This window comes from Pholcus phalangioides, unplaced genomic scaffold, assembly GCF_987345545.1.
Source record: "Pholcus phalangioides strain wild (caught in Gottingen) unplaced genomic scaffold, Ppha-v1.0 ptg000004l_1, whole genome shotgun sequence".
NCBI lineage: Eukaryota > Metazoa > Arthropoda > Arachnida > Araneae > Pholcidae > Pholcus > Pholcus phalangioides.
The window spans coordinates 3538903-3559415 of NW_028301597.1; the positions used below are offsets into that span (position 1 = coordinate 3538903).

The 20513-nt window shown below is 39.7% G+C and overlaps 1 protein-coding gene across 1 annotated transcript in view; it reads left to right on the forward strand.

Annotated features, from left to right (window-relative positions):
• Positions 1–20513, forward strand: part of LOC149086449 (uncharacterized) — a 60797-nt gene that overhangs the window by 702 nt on the left and 39582 nt on the right. Inside the window, exon 2 of the mRNA XM_089255562.1 lies at positions 10186–11152. Coding sequence (XP_089111688.1) covers positions 10996–11152 — 157 coding nt within the window. The 5' untranslated portion in view covers positions 10186–10995. The remainder of the gene's footprint in view (positions 1–10185; positions 11153–20513) is intronic.

Below are 20513 nucleotides of genomic sequence, written 5' to 3' on the forward strand. Positions count from 1 at the left end.
GCATATTTTAGTCAAATGTTCTTCTCTTGAATTACGAACTAAGTAACACATATAATCGAAACATAAATTTCATAACATACACAATGTTCTTGGGAAAGAACACTTTCGTACTTGAGTATGAAAGAGTATTGTAATTGATAATATTACCATTGTGTGTGTGTGTGTTTTTGTTAATTGTAGATTCAGATAAACACGAGTTTAATAATAATGTTCGAGCATTAATGGGACACATATTTCGGAAAGATATTTAATTCTTTTTAGATGCTAATAAACACTTTTTAGATAAATCAAATCTGGGTGCATATAAACATGTAATTCACATTTATGAATTTAATATACCGTGCATATCAATTGTTATCCATGCGAATTTTGTGGTATTTCAACGTGCTTATTATGTACGAAGAAATGATAATGCCCTGTAAAGTGTATCGTTTTTTTTAAAGACCAAAATGTCATCTTACTCTATAATGTACAAAACTTTGTATTTTCTTCATTTTTTTAAGCTACTTTCGTTATTTTATACCTCAGAAGCCTCAAGTATATAAATAGCATCTCTCCCCTACTAGTTTAAGCTTTACCATCTCCAGATGCAAATAAGGCACTATGCACCGTAATTGCTTGAATGCAATAAGTCACAATATTCATAATAATGCCTTCGTTCTAGAGAGATAATAAATCAACCGGATTAATTGATAACTAATTCAACATCTACCTAAAATTTCATATTTTGTAATAGTTGTTTCTAATAACGGAATAAATACTCGTAGCTTCTAACAAAGAAAAAAAAAATTTTTTTTTGAAAAGACTGAAAAAAAGTAATTTTTTTCCTGGACGCGTATAAACGTTGTAGGGCTCGAATTTAACTAAAAGGGATGTTTGAAATTTTTAGAAAGGATCTTTTCTCTATTGTATCAACAGTATTTTTGCGAAGGGTTAAAAATTTCAGCCGGTTAATACTGAACGAGATTATAATGCTTTTCATTATGACTATGATGAAAAATAAGAATCAAAATAGGTAAAAAATAAGTCAGGCACGTCACTCAATTATAGTACTGAGCATTGATTCATGCTTTTCAGTTTACAATTTCTATGGTGGAGCCCCGTATAGACTTCTTTTTTTATTTATTCATCAAATTTACTTATTAATAGGCCTTATAGTAGCGTTTCTCAACTTATGATCCGCGACGATGGTACAGGTGGTCCGCAGGTAGACTTGATTATTTTAATTCTATATAAATGAAAAATGTTTTTATTGATATTAGCGATATTCTTATGGGTTCAAATCCAAATTAGACCATCATGCTTAGGGTAATTTTATGTAGTCGAAGAAAATACTGGACATCTGGAAAGAGTCGGTGAAATAAAGGGCTGCAACAAATCGCAGTGAGATCGCTGATAATTATGAATCAATGGAAAAGTGGAGGACAACTGGGCCTCGCAGTGAATCGAATTTAAGATGAGTATTTATATTTTTAGTCATAATTATCATAGGATAATTTATATGTTATGAAAGTTATCTTCATTCACCATTTTTAAGTGAAGATTACAAATTCGAATAACCTTCATTGAAAAAAAACAGGACAATCGTATGGAATCAGAACGGACAAAAGCACTGGAACGTCCTGTAAAATACCGGACGCATGGTGTAAGTCACGGATTTCCATCTGGTGTTCCGCTCAACCCTGGGGTTCCGCGTGATCAAACGCCACGGAACCGCCCTCTTGCATACCGGGCAAGCATGCAAGAGGGCCTGGGTTCGAGTCCCGGCGGAGACGTGATGACTTTTCTTTCCGAGCTCACCTCAGCATAATATCCGGAAAATAACTGTTTCCTTGATATCTCTGGCTGAGAAAAAAGCCATCTATATCTCTCTAATCCTTCAAATGTTATGTAATTTCTTTTTAGTTGAGTTATATTTCTGTTTTTCATTAAAAAAAAATATCCCTCTTTCTACAAAATCGCTCCTTGAAACTTTGGATGGGAGTGAAATTATCTTTACAATTATATTTTTAGGATAATACTGATTCTCAGTCATTCTCAGACTATAAACGTCCAATTCTGTAAACACCATGAAAAAATGGTGCAATTTTTTGTTACTTTTGTCTAGCAGCAAAAAACGGGTAAAAATAAAATTTTATCAGCCAAAATATGCCTTCTAGGAAATAATTATACAGTACAATATGTATTATATTGAGAAAAATCCTTAAACTGGAACCATTTCTGCCATCTATGAAATAAAAAACATAACTGTTATGATTCTTTGATTCGAATCAGTGATTCGTTTTTTATTAACGTGTCGAATGATGAACATGGGGCAGAGTGAGAGCCATGTTCTGGTTTGAGAGTGGTGGTGGTAAAAAGTCGATGAAACACGAAATTTCTATTACGTAGTTTCAGCTGTCTAATGCACAGTGCCACACACTCAGTTCAAACATTTGTGATAAGTGTTTCAGAGCAGAAAAATTATCCCTTGCATCGGGGAAAAAAATGCCCATAGACCTAATCTTCCCCATTTTTTTTTATTGATATATATAGATATGATCTCTCTCTCATTTCATGTTCACAAATTCTCGTAAGCATTGATATGCAATGATTGTGCGTAGTACTTATTTCTACTTCTTAACCGCACACCAACTCCAGCCACGTCTGTATACTGCAATTCGCTGCCGTTAACGTGTTGGGTTGGAAATGAAGGCCCCATCTATCGGTGGTCGTCTCAAGTTCGTTAAATATCTTGTTATATTTATCACGGTGGTAGATGCAGGACCGTCTAAAGCGCATCATGGGCCTCCTGGGCCAAGTGGTTTTTCCGAGGCCCTACCTGGTAAATTCTAGAAAGTTTCAACCAGATCTCATTTTTGTGGGTCCCCCGATCGCGCCCGGGTGGGCCCATGCGTTAAGACGGCACTGGGTAGACGAGCATTTTACCACCACTCCACTCGGGCGCTTATATCTACTGATGGCTAAAATAGCTTCTCCCCGGTCTTGCATTCTTGGTGTTCCTCAGATGTGCAAACAAACCGAGTACACGATTGCATTTGAACGAAATTCCGTGAGTTCGAGGAAATGTTCGTTCTTTTGTGCAATGTACCTCACAATATTTGTTCCTATACCAGAAGAGCGTGATAAGAGAAGCTGGGGCAGTCAAAGAGGAAATAGTCGTGTGAACAAACGAGAGAGAGAAAAGTTTATTTTTCTCTCTCTCTCGTCTCTCTCTATTTTACTTTCTCAAATACATAATCATTATTTTGCCGAATCTCTTTTTAGTGATAATTTTCCGTGGTATCTATACGTCTCTGATAACAAAGCAAATAATACATTGAACAAATTACTATTTTAGTTTCTGTCACATTGCAATAAACTTTTTGTTTGAATAATAAGATACTCAAGATGCGCAACATTTTCAGTCCGCGGATCAGATATATATGCTGTAATTCTACCGCACGCGGGCCATAAAACTTGTGTGTTCTCGTAACTCTGGCGTTCTCGTAATTTTGTCTTTTATTAATTTATTTAATTTTGTCTTTTCCGCCTTTGACCTTTTTTTGGCTATAATTTTCAACTTTTCTTACCTTTTTTTTTTTGAAAAATTTCTTGGCTATAACTAGCAACTTCACTTGCATTTTACAATTTTTGTTGGTGATAATAGGTGATAAATTCGTACTGATCGCGATTTCCCGTATCTTCATGAAGGAAATATGGCCGGCCTAGGCATTTATCGTGTTGTGTGTGTATTGATACTCTTCTACCGGAACACCTTTCGCGGGCTGGATGGAACTTCTTGGCGGGCCGGATTTGGCCCGCGAGCCCGAGATTGTGCACTCCCTGCTCACAAGATGAATTCCTTTTAACATAGTACACTCTTATAAGTTGTGTTCTTCTATATAATCAACGTCCATGTAAGAATTAGGGGAATTTAATTTTTAATTATATAGTATAAATTGCTACAGCCAAATGTCCCCGTGCATTCACTCTCATTCCTCAGGACAGAATAATAATTAATTTCTATAAATAATCGGAACGGCATATTTCATTGCTGTATCAGAGATAGCCATCTTGTTGATTTTCATTTATGAAATGAAACCGGAAAAGTATAGCCTACGTATATATCCATACGTATGCTATCTGTTTGATATTCTGCACCGGTAATGCAGCAAAGAGACAACAGTATGTGGTATACGCAATCATCAATCGACGGGTAATTTATTAAAGTGCATTTACGCTTGCTCAAATTGGGTTTTCCGCGCCACTCGGGCTCTTATACGTGATTTATTCTCTCGCTGGACGTTGCTCGACTCGACCATCGTTCGGTTTCGGGCCGAACATGCATTCCAGAGCGAAAGCCTGTTATTAAGTGGAGTGATAAGTCATTAGTATAATTACGATTTCTCAGGAATTAATTAATGGCACTGGTTATGCTGCGTCACGTTGTGAGTTAGGGGGAACAGGTGATCATCCGAGTCCACAATCATTACCGATAACCATGTATGGTGTCCCGTCTACGATCGCGAACATCGTGAAAGTGCTCCGAACGTTGTGTTTTTGATATTAATCTTAATAGTCCGAACACTATTATCGATGGGGGGGGAGATAGTTTCTTCCATTACTAGAGCTTTCTCGTACGGTTGATTCTCGACCGTTTCTCTCGTCTTTTTTTTTTTCCTTCGTTCGCTCGAACAACAATTTAATGAAATGAAGTTCAAAGTATCTGTGAAATGAACACGCAAACTGTGACACACTTCTTAACCTGAAATTGTGTGATAATTGTCGATAATGCAGAAGTAATCACTATAGGTCTTTATACGCTCAACCCATGGCCCGCGGGCCAAATGTGACTCTTGAAGTTATCTGAAGTGTCCCTCGACCTAAAACCCAATTCCGTAAAAATTAGCTGAAATGGTACATTTACAGATCACTTAAGAGAGTCGTAGCATATTGGCAGATCACTTGACTGACCCACGGCACGGTTCCAGAGCACTTAAAAGCAACCCGTGACACATTTCCGGATCACTTACGTGACTCGCGACATATTGAGAGACCTATGACACAGTTCCAGACACTTTTCCACATGACTCTGTAAGTGACCCGCGGCATATTCCTATATCACTTGAGTGACCCATGGCGCAGTTCCAGAGCACTTAAGTAAACCGTGACAAATTCCCAGATCAATTAAGTGACCCGAAGCATTTTTACAGATCCCTTAAGTGGCCCGCGATACGTTTTCAAGCCAATGCAGTTGTCCACACCTTCCTGAAGGTTGAGCACCCTTGTTATTGGTGGAATCGGCGCGTAATCAAGATTACAAGTTTAACAGTTTGCATATAGTACCGTACATACGAAATAGTGAGTATGTTTGTGGTGAAAACTTTAAGCATTCATGACACTGTAACAAATCTATTTTCCCAGTATAGATATTTTTACTAACTCTCTGTGGCCTTACAGCACCTAATGCGTTTTGTTTGTTTATGCGTTGCTAAAAGAAGGTGAGAAGAGAAAATCTATCTTCCAAGAGAAGAGAACGTGAGTTGGAATGTGGCTTCCGTTCTGTACGGTTGTCTGTTTTGAGTGGGCTTCGAAATAAAATCTTCTTCGTTAAGCTCCGTAGCTTCGTGCTTTAATTGGACACCCCTCCAATATTAAGTGCTAATGGATATTCCGCCACCTCACGGAAAAGAGACGCACCTTCGACGCGACGTCCCCTTATAAAACTGGCGCCCAACGTCGTGGCTCGAACTCAAGGCAGTACGAAACGGACATTCGAACTCGGTTGTGAGGTTCCTGATAGTGCCTAGAAGAAATGGCTTACCTGGCCAAAGGTAAGAAACGTGATTTGATCCTACTCGCTCTAGAATTAGGAGAGGAAGTTCCGAATGATTCGCGTGTAGTAGATCTCAAGCATATAATAACAAAGTCCTCCGGTTATGAGGAAGAATTCGTGAAAGCCCTGCTGGCTACTATTATCGGAGAAAGAGAAAGAGAAGAAGAACGAGCCAGAATAGCCGAAGAAAGAGAGAGAGAGGAAAATCGCTCTAGAATCACCGAAGAAAAGGAACGAGCCAGAATAGCCGAAGAAAGAGAGAAAGAACGAATCGCACTAGAACGTTCGTTTGAACTTGAAAAGATGCGGTTGCAGCTTGAGTTTCAACGACTCTCGCAACCGGCAGAAGAGTCATCCGTCGCTCTCATCGATCAGCCCAAGTTCGACGTGAAGAGGTTGATCCCGAATTTCAATCCGAGTGAAGATGATATGTCGCTATTCCTAAAGTTGTTTGAAAGACAGCTAAAATTCTTGAAAGTGGAGAAGGTGAACTGGGTTGCGTATCTGCTGGGAGTTTTGCCAAATGAAGTTGCTAAACTCATTGCTCGAGAACCTGAAGATAAGGCTCATGATTACGACCACATCCGGGAGGTTCTCTTACGCCGTTTCAAGCTGAGTGCGGAAAGGTTCCGGCAGCTCTTCTCTACTCACAGAAAAGCACCTGGAAGTACCTGGAAGGACTATCATTTCGAGATCCAAAGTTACTTTGAAGGCTGGCTGTCCGAGCTGAACATTGGAAACTTTGACGAGCTGAAAGATCTAATGATTTCGGATCAGATGAAGAAGAGGATCCCACCTGAAGTTAAAGAACATTTTCTGGATGTTTGGAGCGAGTGGACTACCCCTGAAGAGATCGTGGAGAAGCTGGATGCTTATGATAACCTTCGAAACAAAAAGAGCGACATCCAATGTGAGAGGAAGAAGTTGCAGTCAAAGCAACATGAACCCCCTAGGTCCCCAATGCGACAAAGAGACTTTCATTCTAATCAACGTGCGAATCCGGAATCGGAAGATGCAGGACGTCATCCTGTCTTCAGATGTTATGGTTGTGGGGAACCTGGTGTTACCAAGTCCCGATGCCGAACGTGTAATCCTCCAACGGATAGACCAGGACCCAGTGTCAACGCTTTGGACTTATACAGTTTATCATCCCATCCTAATACGGAATCGAAAGATGACAGTAGCAGTCATATCCTAAGATGTTACGGGTGCGGAGAACCTGGTGTCGTCAAGTCCCGATGTCGAACGTGCAGTCCTGCCACGAACACCCCAGAAGTTAGTGTCGACGCCTTGGACTTTTACAGTTTCTCAACTGAGAGACGTCAAAGAAATGCTATCGAAGTCATGATCTGTCATAAGCGTGGAGCAGTGTGTGCTGACACGGGTGCCACACATTCGGTGGCAGGGGAGAAGCTATATCATCTCCTACAAGAACATGGTTTGCCCTTTTACAGCAAGACTATCGTTATGAGACTAGCCGATGGATATGCTCGTAGAGCCGAAGTCCTAACTACGACTGTGGACATTAACGTCCAAGGTAAAGTGATTCCCACCGAGATGATGGTGCTACCACAGGCCAGAGAAAACCGAACCCTTCTGGGTACCGACTTTCTCAGTGATGCTGGTATCGTCCTGGATGTCCAGCAAGGAAAGTGGTACTTCTCTGAAGCTCCTGAGAAGCGACATCCGTTCGTCGAAAGCCCATCTGAAAGCAGTGCTCTCCTGGCACTACCTGCTGAGTCACCCTCGTGTCGACTTCGTGAAGATAAAGGTACCCACCTTACTTCTCAGCAACGAGAACTTGATTCATTCCCGCCGGAGTTCAAGCGATGCTTTAAGCCAGGGGGAGGCCCGATATCTTTCATTGAGCAGCGAGAACTTTATTCCTTCTCAGAAGAATCCCATAGATGCTCCAATTTAGGGGGAGGAAGACCTTTTCTCAAGCATCAGATCAAAAAGAGTGGTGATGACAGGGTATACCGCTGCAAAGGTGGCCCTGGAGAAGACTACGAAAAGTGTCGTGTTTCAAATTCTCGCTCGACCTCGCGAGGAAGGCATGCTTGCTATAACTGCGGTCGACGTGGACACGTTGCCCGAAGATGTTGGGATCAGATAGTGTGTTACCAGTGTAAAAATCGTGGTCATATTGCCCGTAACTGTCCAGGCAGCCACGCTGATAAGCTATCCAGCCCGATTGGTAAAGGAGCCAAGCAGTGTGAGCTGTTGAACTTCATTGTAGTGGAGAAGAGTTTACGGACTCTCCGCGAGTCCCAAAGTGGGAATGATGTTTTGGATAAGATCAGTGAAAACGTTGAATCTACCCAGGAAGCTGAAGATTTCCTGAACGGGAGGAAACAAGAACTCGTCTTGAATCCCGCAAAGCAGTACCGATTCCAAAGGGAGTTGACTCCATTACGAGATGCTGAGACCACAACCGTGGTTACCCGAACCCCAAGAGAGTGGCGTGCTTCAAAAGTGCATCAGAACCTTAGTCGACGTCCCCAGAACCGGTGTGACTCGAGGACTGAACTTCGACCTGAGACAAGAGTGTCAGCAGTTGCCCGGAGCGTCCCGTTCTGTTCGTCAGGAACTACACCCAAAGGAAAGATGGCTCTTACTGGCTCCTCGCCGAGACGTCGTCGGAGCCAGAGGGGGAGATTGTAACAAATCTATTTTCCCAGTATAGATATTTTTACTAACTCTCTGTGGCCTTACAGCACCTAATGCGTTTTGTTTGTTTATGCGTTGCTAAAAGAAGGTGAGAAGAGAAAATCTATCTTCCAAGAGAAGAGAACGTGAGTTGGAATGTGGCTTCCGTTCTGTACGGTTGTCTGTTTTGAGTGGGCTTCGAAATAAAATCTTCTTCGTTAAGCTCCGTAGCTTCGTGCTTTAATTGGACACCCCTCCAATATTAAGTGCTAATGGATATTCCGCCACCTCACGGAAAAGAGACGCACCTTCGACGCGACGTCCCCTTATAACACTAAATATACATTGTGACCGCTCATCTCCGCCCCCCCCCCCACACACACACACACACAACCTTCATATTCTGTAATTTTCATAAAAGGCAAGTATCATTCATTGTTTTTCCCTTTTGAGAATTCAATAACTTTTTTTTTATGCACAGAAGGGGGGTTTTCCCAGTGTCATCTTAAGGCATGGGCCCACCCGGGCACGGTCCGGGGGCCTCACAAAAATGAGATGTGGTTGAAATTTTCGAGAATTTGTTTGGTAGGGCCTCAGAAAAATCAGTTGACCCAGGGGGGTGGCCCACGATACTCTTAAGACGGCCCTGGGTTTGCTATCAATTTTTTTTTCAAAAAGGGGATTTTCGCAATAATAACAGTATCTGTGGATATGTGACTGCATATATTTACCATGCAGCTGTTTTTAATGGTATCGACACTAAAGAGGCTCCACCAGATGCTGGACCACAAGGAACAATGCAGACAGGTCGGAATAAAAATGCCTTGATGAAAACGTTGAATGTGAGAGACTGACTGATACTTGTGAAAACATGGTTAAGTTCTATCACTATAGTCCCTACCTCTCCCTCCCCGAAATACCAGTTGCCCACCGTACGAAAAAAACTTAAGGCTGCGACTCAGACCTGATATTTCCGGAGGGCCCAAAGTTTCATCTTGAAAATGGAGTTAGTTCTCACACGCTTGTGTTGTTCTAATCAGGCACAAAGTGATTATGATATTCCACACATTCTAATCATCAGAATTTTTTTGCTTACAAAAACTGAATAAAATAGTCGATATTTAGTTCTGTTCTGAACATACAGGGATAGAAAGACTGCACATTGTTCCTGCAAAATTAGCTCTGCAGACAAAGGCGTCAGAAGCGTTTCGTACCCGTGGATGCTCGTCTTCAGCTTCATGCAGGATATTTTGATTCGGGATCAATTCCGGGGTGCTAGGACCCGTGCTAAAAATGATCGTGAGTGGGTACTCGAGCACTCCCCAACTCCGACGCCACTGTCTGCAGAGCATTCGACGCTATTCGCAGAAAATACGAACTACCGTAAGACTTCGTTATAACGCAACCACTTTTAACGTTGTCTCGCCTATAAATATCACTTTTTTTTTACACGTCTCTGTCAGCATAACTAGGGCATTGGGATTACTCGTTATATAAGTCAACCCACTTATATATGAAGTCATTTTCATTTGGTGAACCGACTTTCGTACCCAATATGTGTGTGTGTTTACAGAAATCTTCGAGATTCCCTGATAAATCCCTAACAAGAGCAATACTTTTATAGATAAAACCATATGGAAGAAAATAAACAGTTCGATGTTTCGAAGATTATATGTATGTGTTGTGTGCATAATTTTTTTTTTCTCTTTCATTTCAAGGAGAATAAAGATTGGCGGTTCTTCTGAGAAGTTTTGTGTTTGGAAAAAAATAAATAGAAGAGAAAAATCAGAAAAACTTTTCAAGAGAGAGAGAGAGAGACGAGACAATAAGAAGTGCTCTGAAGTTACAGGAGACTTGAAAGCTAAGAAAAAGGGAGAGAAATAAGAAAAGAAAATGATTACGGCATTTGCTTCAAAAACACACTCATCATGCGAACGAGTGAACTTTGAAAAGTTGCAGAGCAGGTGTTGACCACTGTTTCAGAAACTTTTTCTTTCTTCTGCTTCGAAGATAGAGGTCCGCATTCTTGTTGCATCAGTTGACAAATTACCGCTCAACCGTTACAAAGGGGGTACCGCATGTACACACAGAATAGAACAGGGGTCCACCCTCCAATCTTACCAGAGAACAAAATAAAATAATAAAAAAAGAAGACGTTCCTGAGCTGTGAAGAGAAGGTAGGGAACGTAATTACGGCCTGTGCACCAGAAGCCCTCTTATGAAATCGGAATCAAAAATGTTACTTTTTCGAGTCTAATAGTCACCTGAAGATACACTGCGAAAGCATTAAACGGCGGTGGTGGTGGTGGTGCTTACTCTTGCAGAACTTTCCTTGACATTGAAATGTTGTCGGCACTACCTTCCGAAATTTGATTGAAAGGAGGTGGGAATTACACGAGGGAAAAAAAATAAAATTCCGTTCCGGTGATGTTCGCCTTTCTTCACAACATTTGCTTCCATTAAATCTTTCAAAGTGTTATCCACTGACTGTATTTAGAGCACGAGACCTCTGGTGTTTCTCGCGAAAAATGAAGCTATTGGCGTTCCTGTTTGTGCTCGTGCAAGCGGCACTCCTTGCCGGACAGATCACGACTCTCGTTAGCACGTATTGGACGTCTTGGGACTTGAAGTTCAGCTGGACTCGAACTAGTGCCGAACTGAGCAGCCGTAGACCACCACCTGATGGTGAGTAACTATTTGTTTATATCAAATTTCCAAACCACTTATGCACAGTGCTTATTTTTTCCCCATTTTTTAGAAACAGCGTTTCCCATAGTTGCCGCTGGAATTCGACGTAGATCCAAGGGGGGGGGGGGGGGGGTTGCGATTGTCTCTCCCAAGAGCTAAATAATATTGACAAATTTGTTTGTCCCGTAAAATCCCCCCTCGACTCATCACTTTAGATCCACGCCTGCTCTTGCTCCATTCGCTGTCTGATTCTGCTCCCTTCGCAGCTGAATGTGTCAGCATCGGTTTCCTTCGCAGCTGATGATGTCTACCACCGCTCCATTCATAGCTGATGATGTCTACCACCGCTCCATTCACAGCTGATGATGTATACCACCACTCTATTTACAGCTAAAGGCATCTGCTTCGGCTTCATTCTCGTCTGAAGATGCCTGCCCTTACTCCATTCACAGCTGAATATACTTGCTTCCGCTTCATTCAAAAGTAAAGATGTTTGCCTCCACTTCATTCGAAGCTGAAGATGTCTGAATCGATTTCATCCGCAACTGAAGATGCCTGAATCGGTTTCATCCGCAACTGAAGATGCCTGAATCGGTTTCATCCGCAACTGAAGATGCCTGAATCGGTTTCATCCGCAACTGAAGATGCCTGCCTGCACTCTATTCGAAGCTGAAGATGTCTGAATCAGTTTAATTCGCAGCTGAAAATGCCTGATCCAGAAGAGATGATCGCGATCGCCCCTACCAAGAGTCGAATAATAAGGGAAAATTCATCGATCCCGTGAAATACGGGATGATCCAATGAACCTACACAGCGAGTCACCCCTCCCGACTAGTGTTGATAACAGTCAAAACATTTTCCAACTAGATTCTTCATCAAAAACAATTAGAAACTGGGCTTGAACAACCAGGATTAATTTTATCCATCATTTTTCCTACCGGCCGAAAAAAGACCAGATCTAGTTGGGGAAAATGACCAGGTCGGCAACACTGGTCCTGACACATCTCCCTGGATCCGCACCTGGCTGTAATACGAAAGAAAGTCAATCAATGCAAACTAGAAATGCCAGCGAAAACAAGAACATATTAGAAAATTTCAGTTTTTTTCCATCATTTGAAAAATCTCATCACTTAAAAAAAAGGAGGCACAAAATAAATTTTATCTCGCAAGGTTAAAATATTATCCGCGCATGTTTTCATATTACGTCAGCATGTTGGCTCTCTGTCTCTCTGTTCTTTCTTCTTTTATTGGAAGCGATTTTCAGGCTATCTGCAGTGTAATATATTCTTCTTCTTCCGTATACTTGATGGCCATTAAAGGAAAGCAAAGGTGATCTCGGTTATACGTATATACAGTAGTATATTTATGTTTATACTCGGCTTATATCCCATTAGCATTTGAAACATGTTTCAATGGAATGAGATTTTTATGTAAAAATGGGACTGATGCTCTTTAAGCCTAGATATTACCTCAGCGGTTCTTCTTTCTCTCTTGTGATGATAAAATGTTGTCTGAGTGCTTGAAAGGCCAATATACAGTATGTGTACGCATTTTTTCGTCGTAAATTTTAGCCAACTGCTTCAACGAAACACCACGTGAGACCTATAAATATCATTTAATCATTTTTGTCGCACCACGGTCATTTTCTGCACACAAGGGCTAATTTTAGACTGCGACCTACAATATATTGCCGATTCCGAACGCGGGCTTGATTTAATTATACTCATCGAGAGGTTGGTGCGCTAACCTCTCGATGGGGGATTCCCGGCGGTAGCAATTTTTTCTGCGGTTATGTCGCCGTTTTTGTTATACCCCTGTCTCAGGAAAGTTTTTTGACAAGGACAAACCGGGTATCGAACTCGCAAAACCTCTAAACATCCTTTGGTACTTTGGGCGAGTATCTTATCGACCTGGGCTACCACGCCCACCTATAAATATTGGTCTTTATTAATCATTCGAAACAGCGATATTCCATTTCAAGAATTCTCATTCATTCTCAAAGAATTTTCGCTTGATCATCTAATACTCTGATGGGTTAATTAGACCAGGACGTACAATGATTCTGAATGGTTGTGGGAGAACCAAAAATTGAAGACGGACTTCAATTTTTCTGGTCCAAGATGCTGATTTTAAAAATTTCTGATTTTCAAATTTCTGATACAGAATGTTGACTACACCGACTGCATGTAACTGCCTGTTGGCTCTCTGTACTTTCTGAGAGTCGTCAGCTCTGAATCAAAATTAATTTCTATTCCCGAGTTTAAATTCCTGAGGGCGGTATTCACAGACATGGTTTAAGCCATAGCCACAATTTTTTGATAAGAGATCAACGCGGATTGGTTAAATTCAAGGTTTTAACCAATCTATGTTGATCTCTTATCCAAAAATTGTAACTACAGGTTTAAACCATGTCGGTGAATACGGCCCTTAATAACTCAAACAAGATCAACTTCAATATCTTGAGGGTTCTGTGGACACTCCCGTACCCTATATCGCTCCAGAGATTCTTCTTTTTAACGGTTTTAAATGATTTTATAATGATTCCTTTTTTCAAGTTGAGTCCTGAGGTATACATATGTGTACCGAGCTCAAATGGTCTTAGTAAATATATCGACCTAAATTAATTAGTTAATTTGTTTTTTCTTTTTTAAATGGCATTTTTACACAATAAATACAAATCAATAAAAAAACGGGTTTTTTAACTGTCAGTTTTGGCTCGGATGTGAAGAGGATATGACAAATCCATCTGTGATGCTAGATTTCTCACCCGCTTTGAAGGCGAGTTTACAATTTTTTTCGAAATCTAGCTGGCTTAATAGAGACGGACGCTTATTTTTTTCCGGTCTCCAACATCTCCAGTTTCCGGAAACATGATACACACTAATCGGATAATTGTTGGGTGCAGAAACATTAGGAAATTCATTATTGAATGCCTCAAAAATGGCCTCAAATGAGGAAATTTGAAAATATTGCTCAATCACATAACATTCTTTGCTTCTTGAAGAAAAAAAAACATCTTGATACATATGAGACTAAGAGCTTTTGAGAATATCAGTATATCAAAAAGATATATTCCCTTTCGGACAGTACAGTGTGTTACCATTTGAGGAGCTTATTTTCAAAAGAGAACATTTGCACTTTTTTTTTTCGAAATGCATTTTTCTGCAATTCCTGAATCTTTGTTATGAGTTCTGTCAGATTATGCAACAGGGTTATTTCCAATGAGAATATTTTTGGTACAAATTACAATGTAAAATTGGTTGTTTCTACCAAAAGAGAGCATATCCAACTTGTTCAATCACTTCGGTATTTTTCGTTCAAAAGGGGAACGTAACAAAGGAGTTGTCCTACTGGCGATGAGGGATTTTTTTTCAAAACGGCACATTTTCCAGAAGCGCTTTGAAAGTCACATTTTACAATAGAACCTCTCGATAACGGACACCCATGGGATCGAAAATTTTGTCCGCTAACGAAGTGACCGTTAATGGATAGTAAAATACATTAAGTCCCGTCGATGCAAAAAGAGTGTTTGTTATGGGAGGTTCTGCTGTAGAATGATCGTGTTTTTTATGTCACTCACGAGATAGTAGTAAGGATACCTTCCTTGGTTAGGTGAAACCTTTTGAAATCAACAGTTAGCGTGTGGAAATTAAAAAAATTTTCAGACTTGACCAGCTCCAATTCTAATCAAAACAATAGCATCAATATTCTTCCAAAACTGAACAACATTTCTGAAATATAAATATAGATAACTCTCTTGAATGTTGTTCAAGAAACATAATATTTAAATATTCTTATATTAACACTTATATAATACCATTTATTCTAATACTACTTATTGTTATAATACCAATCGCGTATGCTACCTGTTGGGGTATTTTCCCCCTTTTGTAAAGCAGCCAATTCCGGAGAAAGAAAAGGTTTTTTTATTTTTACTGCAAATTTAATGATTGTGGGAATGTTCCCCGTTGAAAATAAACTCCTCATTTACAATCAGTAGAATTTTGAAAACTAAATATTTCATAACGGATTGCGTTACTTTTGGATAACCTTGAATTATACTCAGATTGTGATTCAACGTACATGAAGACACAGCAAGAAACGTGATTCATCCGGTGGTTTAATCATATTTATGTATGAAGTAAATACCTGAGCGGTATGATATTGCATGTTGTTCTTGGTCAAGCTTTCCGTGTTCGATAGCAATATTGTTACGGTAAATGCGGGGATTTTCTTTTGTCCTGTTCGTTTGCCGAAGAAAAATGTGTTTTTTAAACATTGCACGCACACGAGCAAATGTAAAAAATGACCCTCTCTCGCAACAGTATAAAATAATAATAATAATCACGTGATTGGTTTCTGTAAAAGAGAACTGCGGTCGGACAACCTTGATCAGAATTCTTCTTGTAGAGTCAATTGCGTTTTATCATCGCTAAATTCGTCTCCGTCGTCGCTGGTCACGGAAAAGCTTTCTTCTCTAAGCAATTTGAATTTAAAATTTTCTGCCGTTTCTGCATCCTTTCCCTCCATTCAACATATAACGATCATTACGTTTTATTTTGTCATGTAAGCAAGCTCCATTGTGCATTATGATACGATGGTGAAAGAAACACAGCGAATGTCCAAACCGGTGATTTAAGGCACATTGTTTCTCTCACTAGCGTTTTTCTATTCAGGGCTCGCGGAACTAGTGGTTTACGATACTTACAACCTCCTCGTTACCGAGATAACTCTAAGCTTTCGGGAGCTATATCTTAGTGTCCAGATCTCATAATAATAATGATGATACTATGGAACACGGATGTGTCCGAATGACAATAAAAAAGTACTTATCTGGCACACACAGTACACCGGAAGAGGAAGTCGTTTCGCGCCATCGTTAACGAACTGATCGTAACGATGAGAACCTTCTATCCTTCGCAAGAATAGTTGGATTTCATCTGCAAAGAGCCATCAAACGTTAAAAAAAGGGCAAGGTAAGAAAAAGTGGTGGAGGGAGAAAGCGTTTAATAATATTTTCGATGATTTGTGAGAACCTCAATTACCGAACGGAGCCATTACCTTTTTCTTTCGCTTTTATAGATATATCTCCGTCTCTCTCTACTCCCACGTATAAATAGATGGATGCCTTGTACCACCGATTGGGTGTGTAGCTTTCGGTGGATCGTCAGTAAAAGATGCTGGATGTGTGTGTGGGGATTTATATGTATAAGAATATCCGCTTCTTTACTTCGCTACCTGTGGGTGGTGCATTTGGTATGCCGGCTTCTTCGTCGTAATGACCTAAACCATTAAAACTGGATAACAGCTTTCGAAAGTAAGAAAGGAAAAAGAAAAGTTTTTCCTATCAGGTCTTTAGAAAAACTAGGAGAAAAAAAACGTATTATATAGCCGAAATGGAGGTTAGCCCGAACCAAACCGCACACTCTTTTCATCTGCCCCCAGTGGGTCACGAAAGGGTTGAAATAATTCTATAAGCACCCAGAATCATGCACCCCCCCCCTGTATTATTATTATTTTTTTTAATGAAAGAACAGAATGCAGGACGAATGCTAATGAAGTGTTGTTCGACGTTCTTTTCAGTTTTGCCATTATTATTATTTTTTTATTATTTCCCTTTTTGGAAGAAATGAAGTGGAAAGATTTAATTAGATATGCGTTTCGTAAAATGCACAAAAGACTTTTTATTATTATTATTATCGCCGATGAAGCATTAATATACGGACGAGAAGAAGCAGCTGCGTGAAAATTAAAATAATAATAACAACAAAGAATAAGGATAAGAAAGAATTCGCACACACATGGAGTCCATTGCCTTGAAATTGCATCCCTGTTGGTGAATTCCTTCGCGTCCGTCAAGATGACCGACCACGAGCTCGTGCTTCGTCATCAAATGAGCGACTAACAATTTAAGCGGATGACTTGAATCTCTAAGATGATGGAATTTCACTTAGCAGTGCAGCATATTCGAGACGTGTCAGCATCTGTTGGCGCCTCGATGGGCCGCCGCTATCTTTTAGACACGAATAACGTTATAGGGCTCGTTGGTTGGAAAAGAGCGTAGCCGGTCAATTTGTCGCAATCAACTTGTCGCGCTCAACTCGTCGCGCATCAATTTGTCGCAGTGCCAATTCGTCGCGGTACAAATTCGTCGCAGAGCCAATTCGTCGCGATACAAATTCGTCGCGGTACAAATTCGTCGCGATACAAATTCGTCGCGGTACAAATTCGTCGCAGAGCCAATTCGTCGCGATACAAATTCGTCGCGGTACAAATTCGTCGCGATACAAATTCGTCGCGGTACAAATTCGTCGCAGAGCCAATTCGTCGCGATACAAATTCGTCGCGGTACAAATTCGTCGCGATACAAATTCGTCGCGGTACAAATTCGTCGCAGAGCCAATTCGTCGCGGTACAAATTCGTCGCAGAGCCAATTCGTCGCGGTACAAATTCGTCGCAGTGACAATTTGTCGTGTAACCAATTCGTCGGGACGTCAATTTATCGCAGAGTCAACTCGTCACGCGATCTGTATGTAGGTTTTTTTGTCTCATACGTGAAAAAATAAACATGAAGAAAAGTTTTTTTCCATCAAGAAATGCACACAGTTTACTAAATTTTTTTTTTTGTCATTTCGAAAAAAATCATCGAAATTACATCGAAATTAAAATTACAATTGATATTAATGTTTTATTATTTAATTATTGTAAATGTTAAAAAAATCATTTTTTCTATGATAAAATTTTAAAATTCTGTAAAAAAATGTCGGTGTTTATGATATTCCCCAAATTACAGTACAGCGGAGGCTGTCTTTAAGTGTAAACTTGTATCTGTCCCATGTGGAATCGAGACTCCCACCAACATTAACCACTACAGTATCTCCACAAGAACCTGAAATAATTAATAATTTAATTTAATTAATATTTCATTTTCACCGGATAAGCCACACTTGTCGCTTTCTCTCGAGATTTGCATTACTCGTAGCGAGGGGAGTTGGGGCGCACACCGAGATGATAAATTGCGATCACATACATTTTCAAAATTTAATTTGCACCGGATAAGTTGCTCAAGTTAAAAACTCAAAAAATCCAACCAATAAAGTTCATAGGTTACATTCGAGCAAATGCAACCGATAATCTTATTGGTTGAATTTTTCAAGTTTTATAAAAGGACTTTTAGAACACTTTCATAGTGTAATGCTAGCCTTAGATATATTGTCGGTAAAAAATTCCTCAAAGATGTATTCCCTACATGGCAGATACATATTCAATAGTGAATTAGGGCCATTCAAGTATTACGTGAGCAGATTTTCAGCCATTTTTGACCCCCTCCCCCTTGTCAGCAAAAATCAGCAAAACACTGACCCCCATCCCCTCCCCCGTCAGCAAAATTTCACCAGAAGCTTAGAATATTTCATATCTTCAAAAAGGGGTGGTTGATGACGTAAGCGACCTTCAACCCCCCCCCCCCCCCCGCCATCAAAAGTCAACAAATCCGAAACTCCCTCCCCGATCCTGACGTAATACTTGAATGACCCCTTAGGCAAATTGTGCTTTGGGATGGGCATTGATCCTAATTTATCATCTTGGTGTGTTCCCGCAACACCCCTCGCTGTGAGAAATGGAGATCCCGCCAGAAAGCGGGAGTGCGGCTTATACGGTGAAAATTTAATTTTGAAAATTTATTTTATCGTAATTTATCATCTTGGTGTGTTCGCCCCACAGAGTAATAATACTATAGAGTGCGCGCGAGGGGTTACAATGTGAAGCAAAGATCCGGAGTCACGTGATTCCGGTCGAAAGGCTGGTCAGGGAATCTCGCTGGCAATGCTTTCCTTATGGCTGTTCGTATGACGATCTCCAAGTGCTGTCTTATTTTTCATTAGAATGGTCACCACGTGTGCAGCTTTCGGATGTTCTGAACGGTTTAGGAAAGGAGGAACATTATCCTTTCACAAAGGAATACTTTTTTGCTTATTCCCCTTCTTATAAATTAAAAATTGGAATATTAAATTGACGATGCAATGGATTTCTGACGTAATCTCAGTTTCTAACGACTCCATTTTGGATTTAATTCAATTAAAGTTCCAAGTTTTGGTAAAATTCAAATGGCATGAATCATTATTAAATGTTTTAATAGAATTTTTGGCAATAAATGATTGAAATTGTGAGTTTTATGAAGTTTTAACTGAAATATACGTCTCCGCAAGATTTGGCGAGATTTGGCGAGCTAGTGAGTTCATTCGAGTTTTGCTCAACTTGGAAGAAAATATGCTTTTCAGATGGAGAAATTTATGAAAAATATTCTATTTAAATAGAATGTGAGGAAAACTTCCCCCCCCCCTCTAGACAATTGCAGTTTTGCATAAAAATGCATAACAACCTCTAAAAATAATAGTATTTTTACCCCTCTTCGTAACGGTTATGTTTGCATATGCTGATAAATACAGCAAAAGCCAACATGAACTAAGCCGATGAAAAAAAATCTCTCTCTATCTTCGCATTTATTATTAATTTAATTTTTATGGCGAAATATGTGTAGTGCACGCATCTCATACGGACAGAACTAAGTTGTTGAAATAAAGTGATATTTCAGCATGGATATTTTCCATATTCATTAAACTTACTAACTTCATTTTGAGAATTATTCGATTCATTCGTAAAAAGTGATAAATGCTACGAAATTCATCAAACTTACTAAAAATATTGGTAATTATGCATATATTTACCAACTATTATGCATAATTTCTGAAGATAACGCGCACTACGGATTTATCAAATTTACAGTAACATAAACATTATATATTTGTTGTATACAATATTTTGTTTCCTGTGTGTGTATAGATATTTAGAAAGCTATTAAAAACTGTGCCAAAAAAATTTATTTCATGAAATTTATACTGTTTATATTCACTTCCTTCAAATATTATATATTCAATTAAAATTTAAAAACCCATGTGTTAAGAAATTATTAAGAATTATCACTTAATGGAAAATAAATAAATTCCGTTTTCCAATATTTGTTTATTTTATAGAATTTATTTTTTCAAATCTGATACTCCCTAAATATTTCACATAAAAATGAGTGAAATTCATTGAAAAAATGAAGGAAAGTTTTCATCAACTTGATCGAATTGAGTCAAATTTCGTTACAGCAACATCCTAGCTTCTGCGAAAACGCGCCAAATGTAATAGCGCAGAACCTGTTCTTTCCCCGACAATACTGCTCATCTTTTCTTCACGTTCGACAAGTTTTATGAATAGCGTGCGCGGTCTATTTATATCTTAAGTCTATGGTTCGCCCAACGCCACTCGCTGCGAGAAATGGAGATCCCGCCAGAAAGCGGGAGTGCGGCTTAT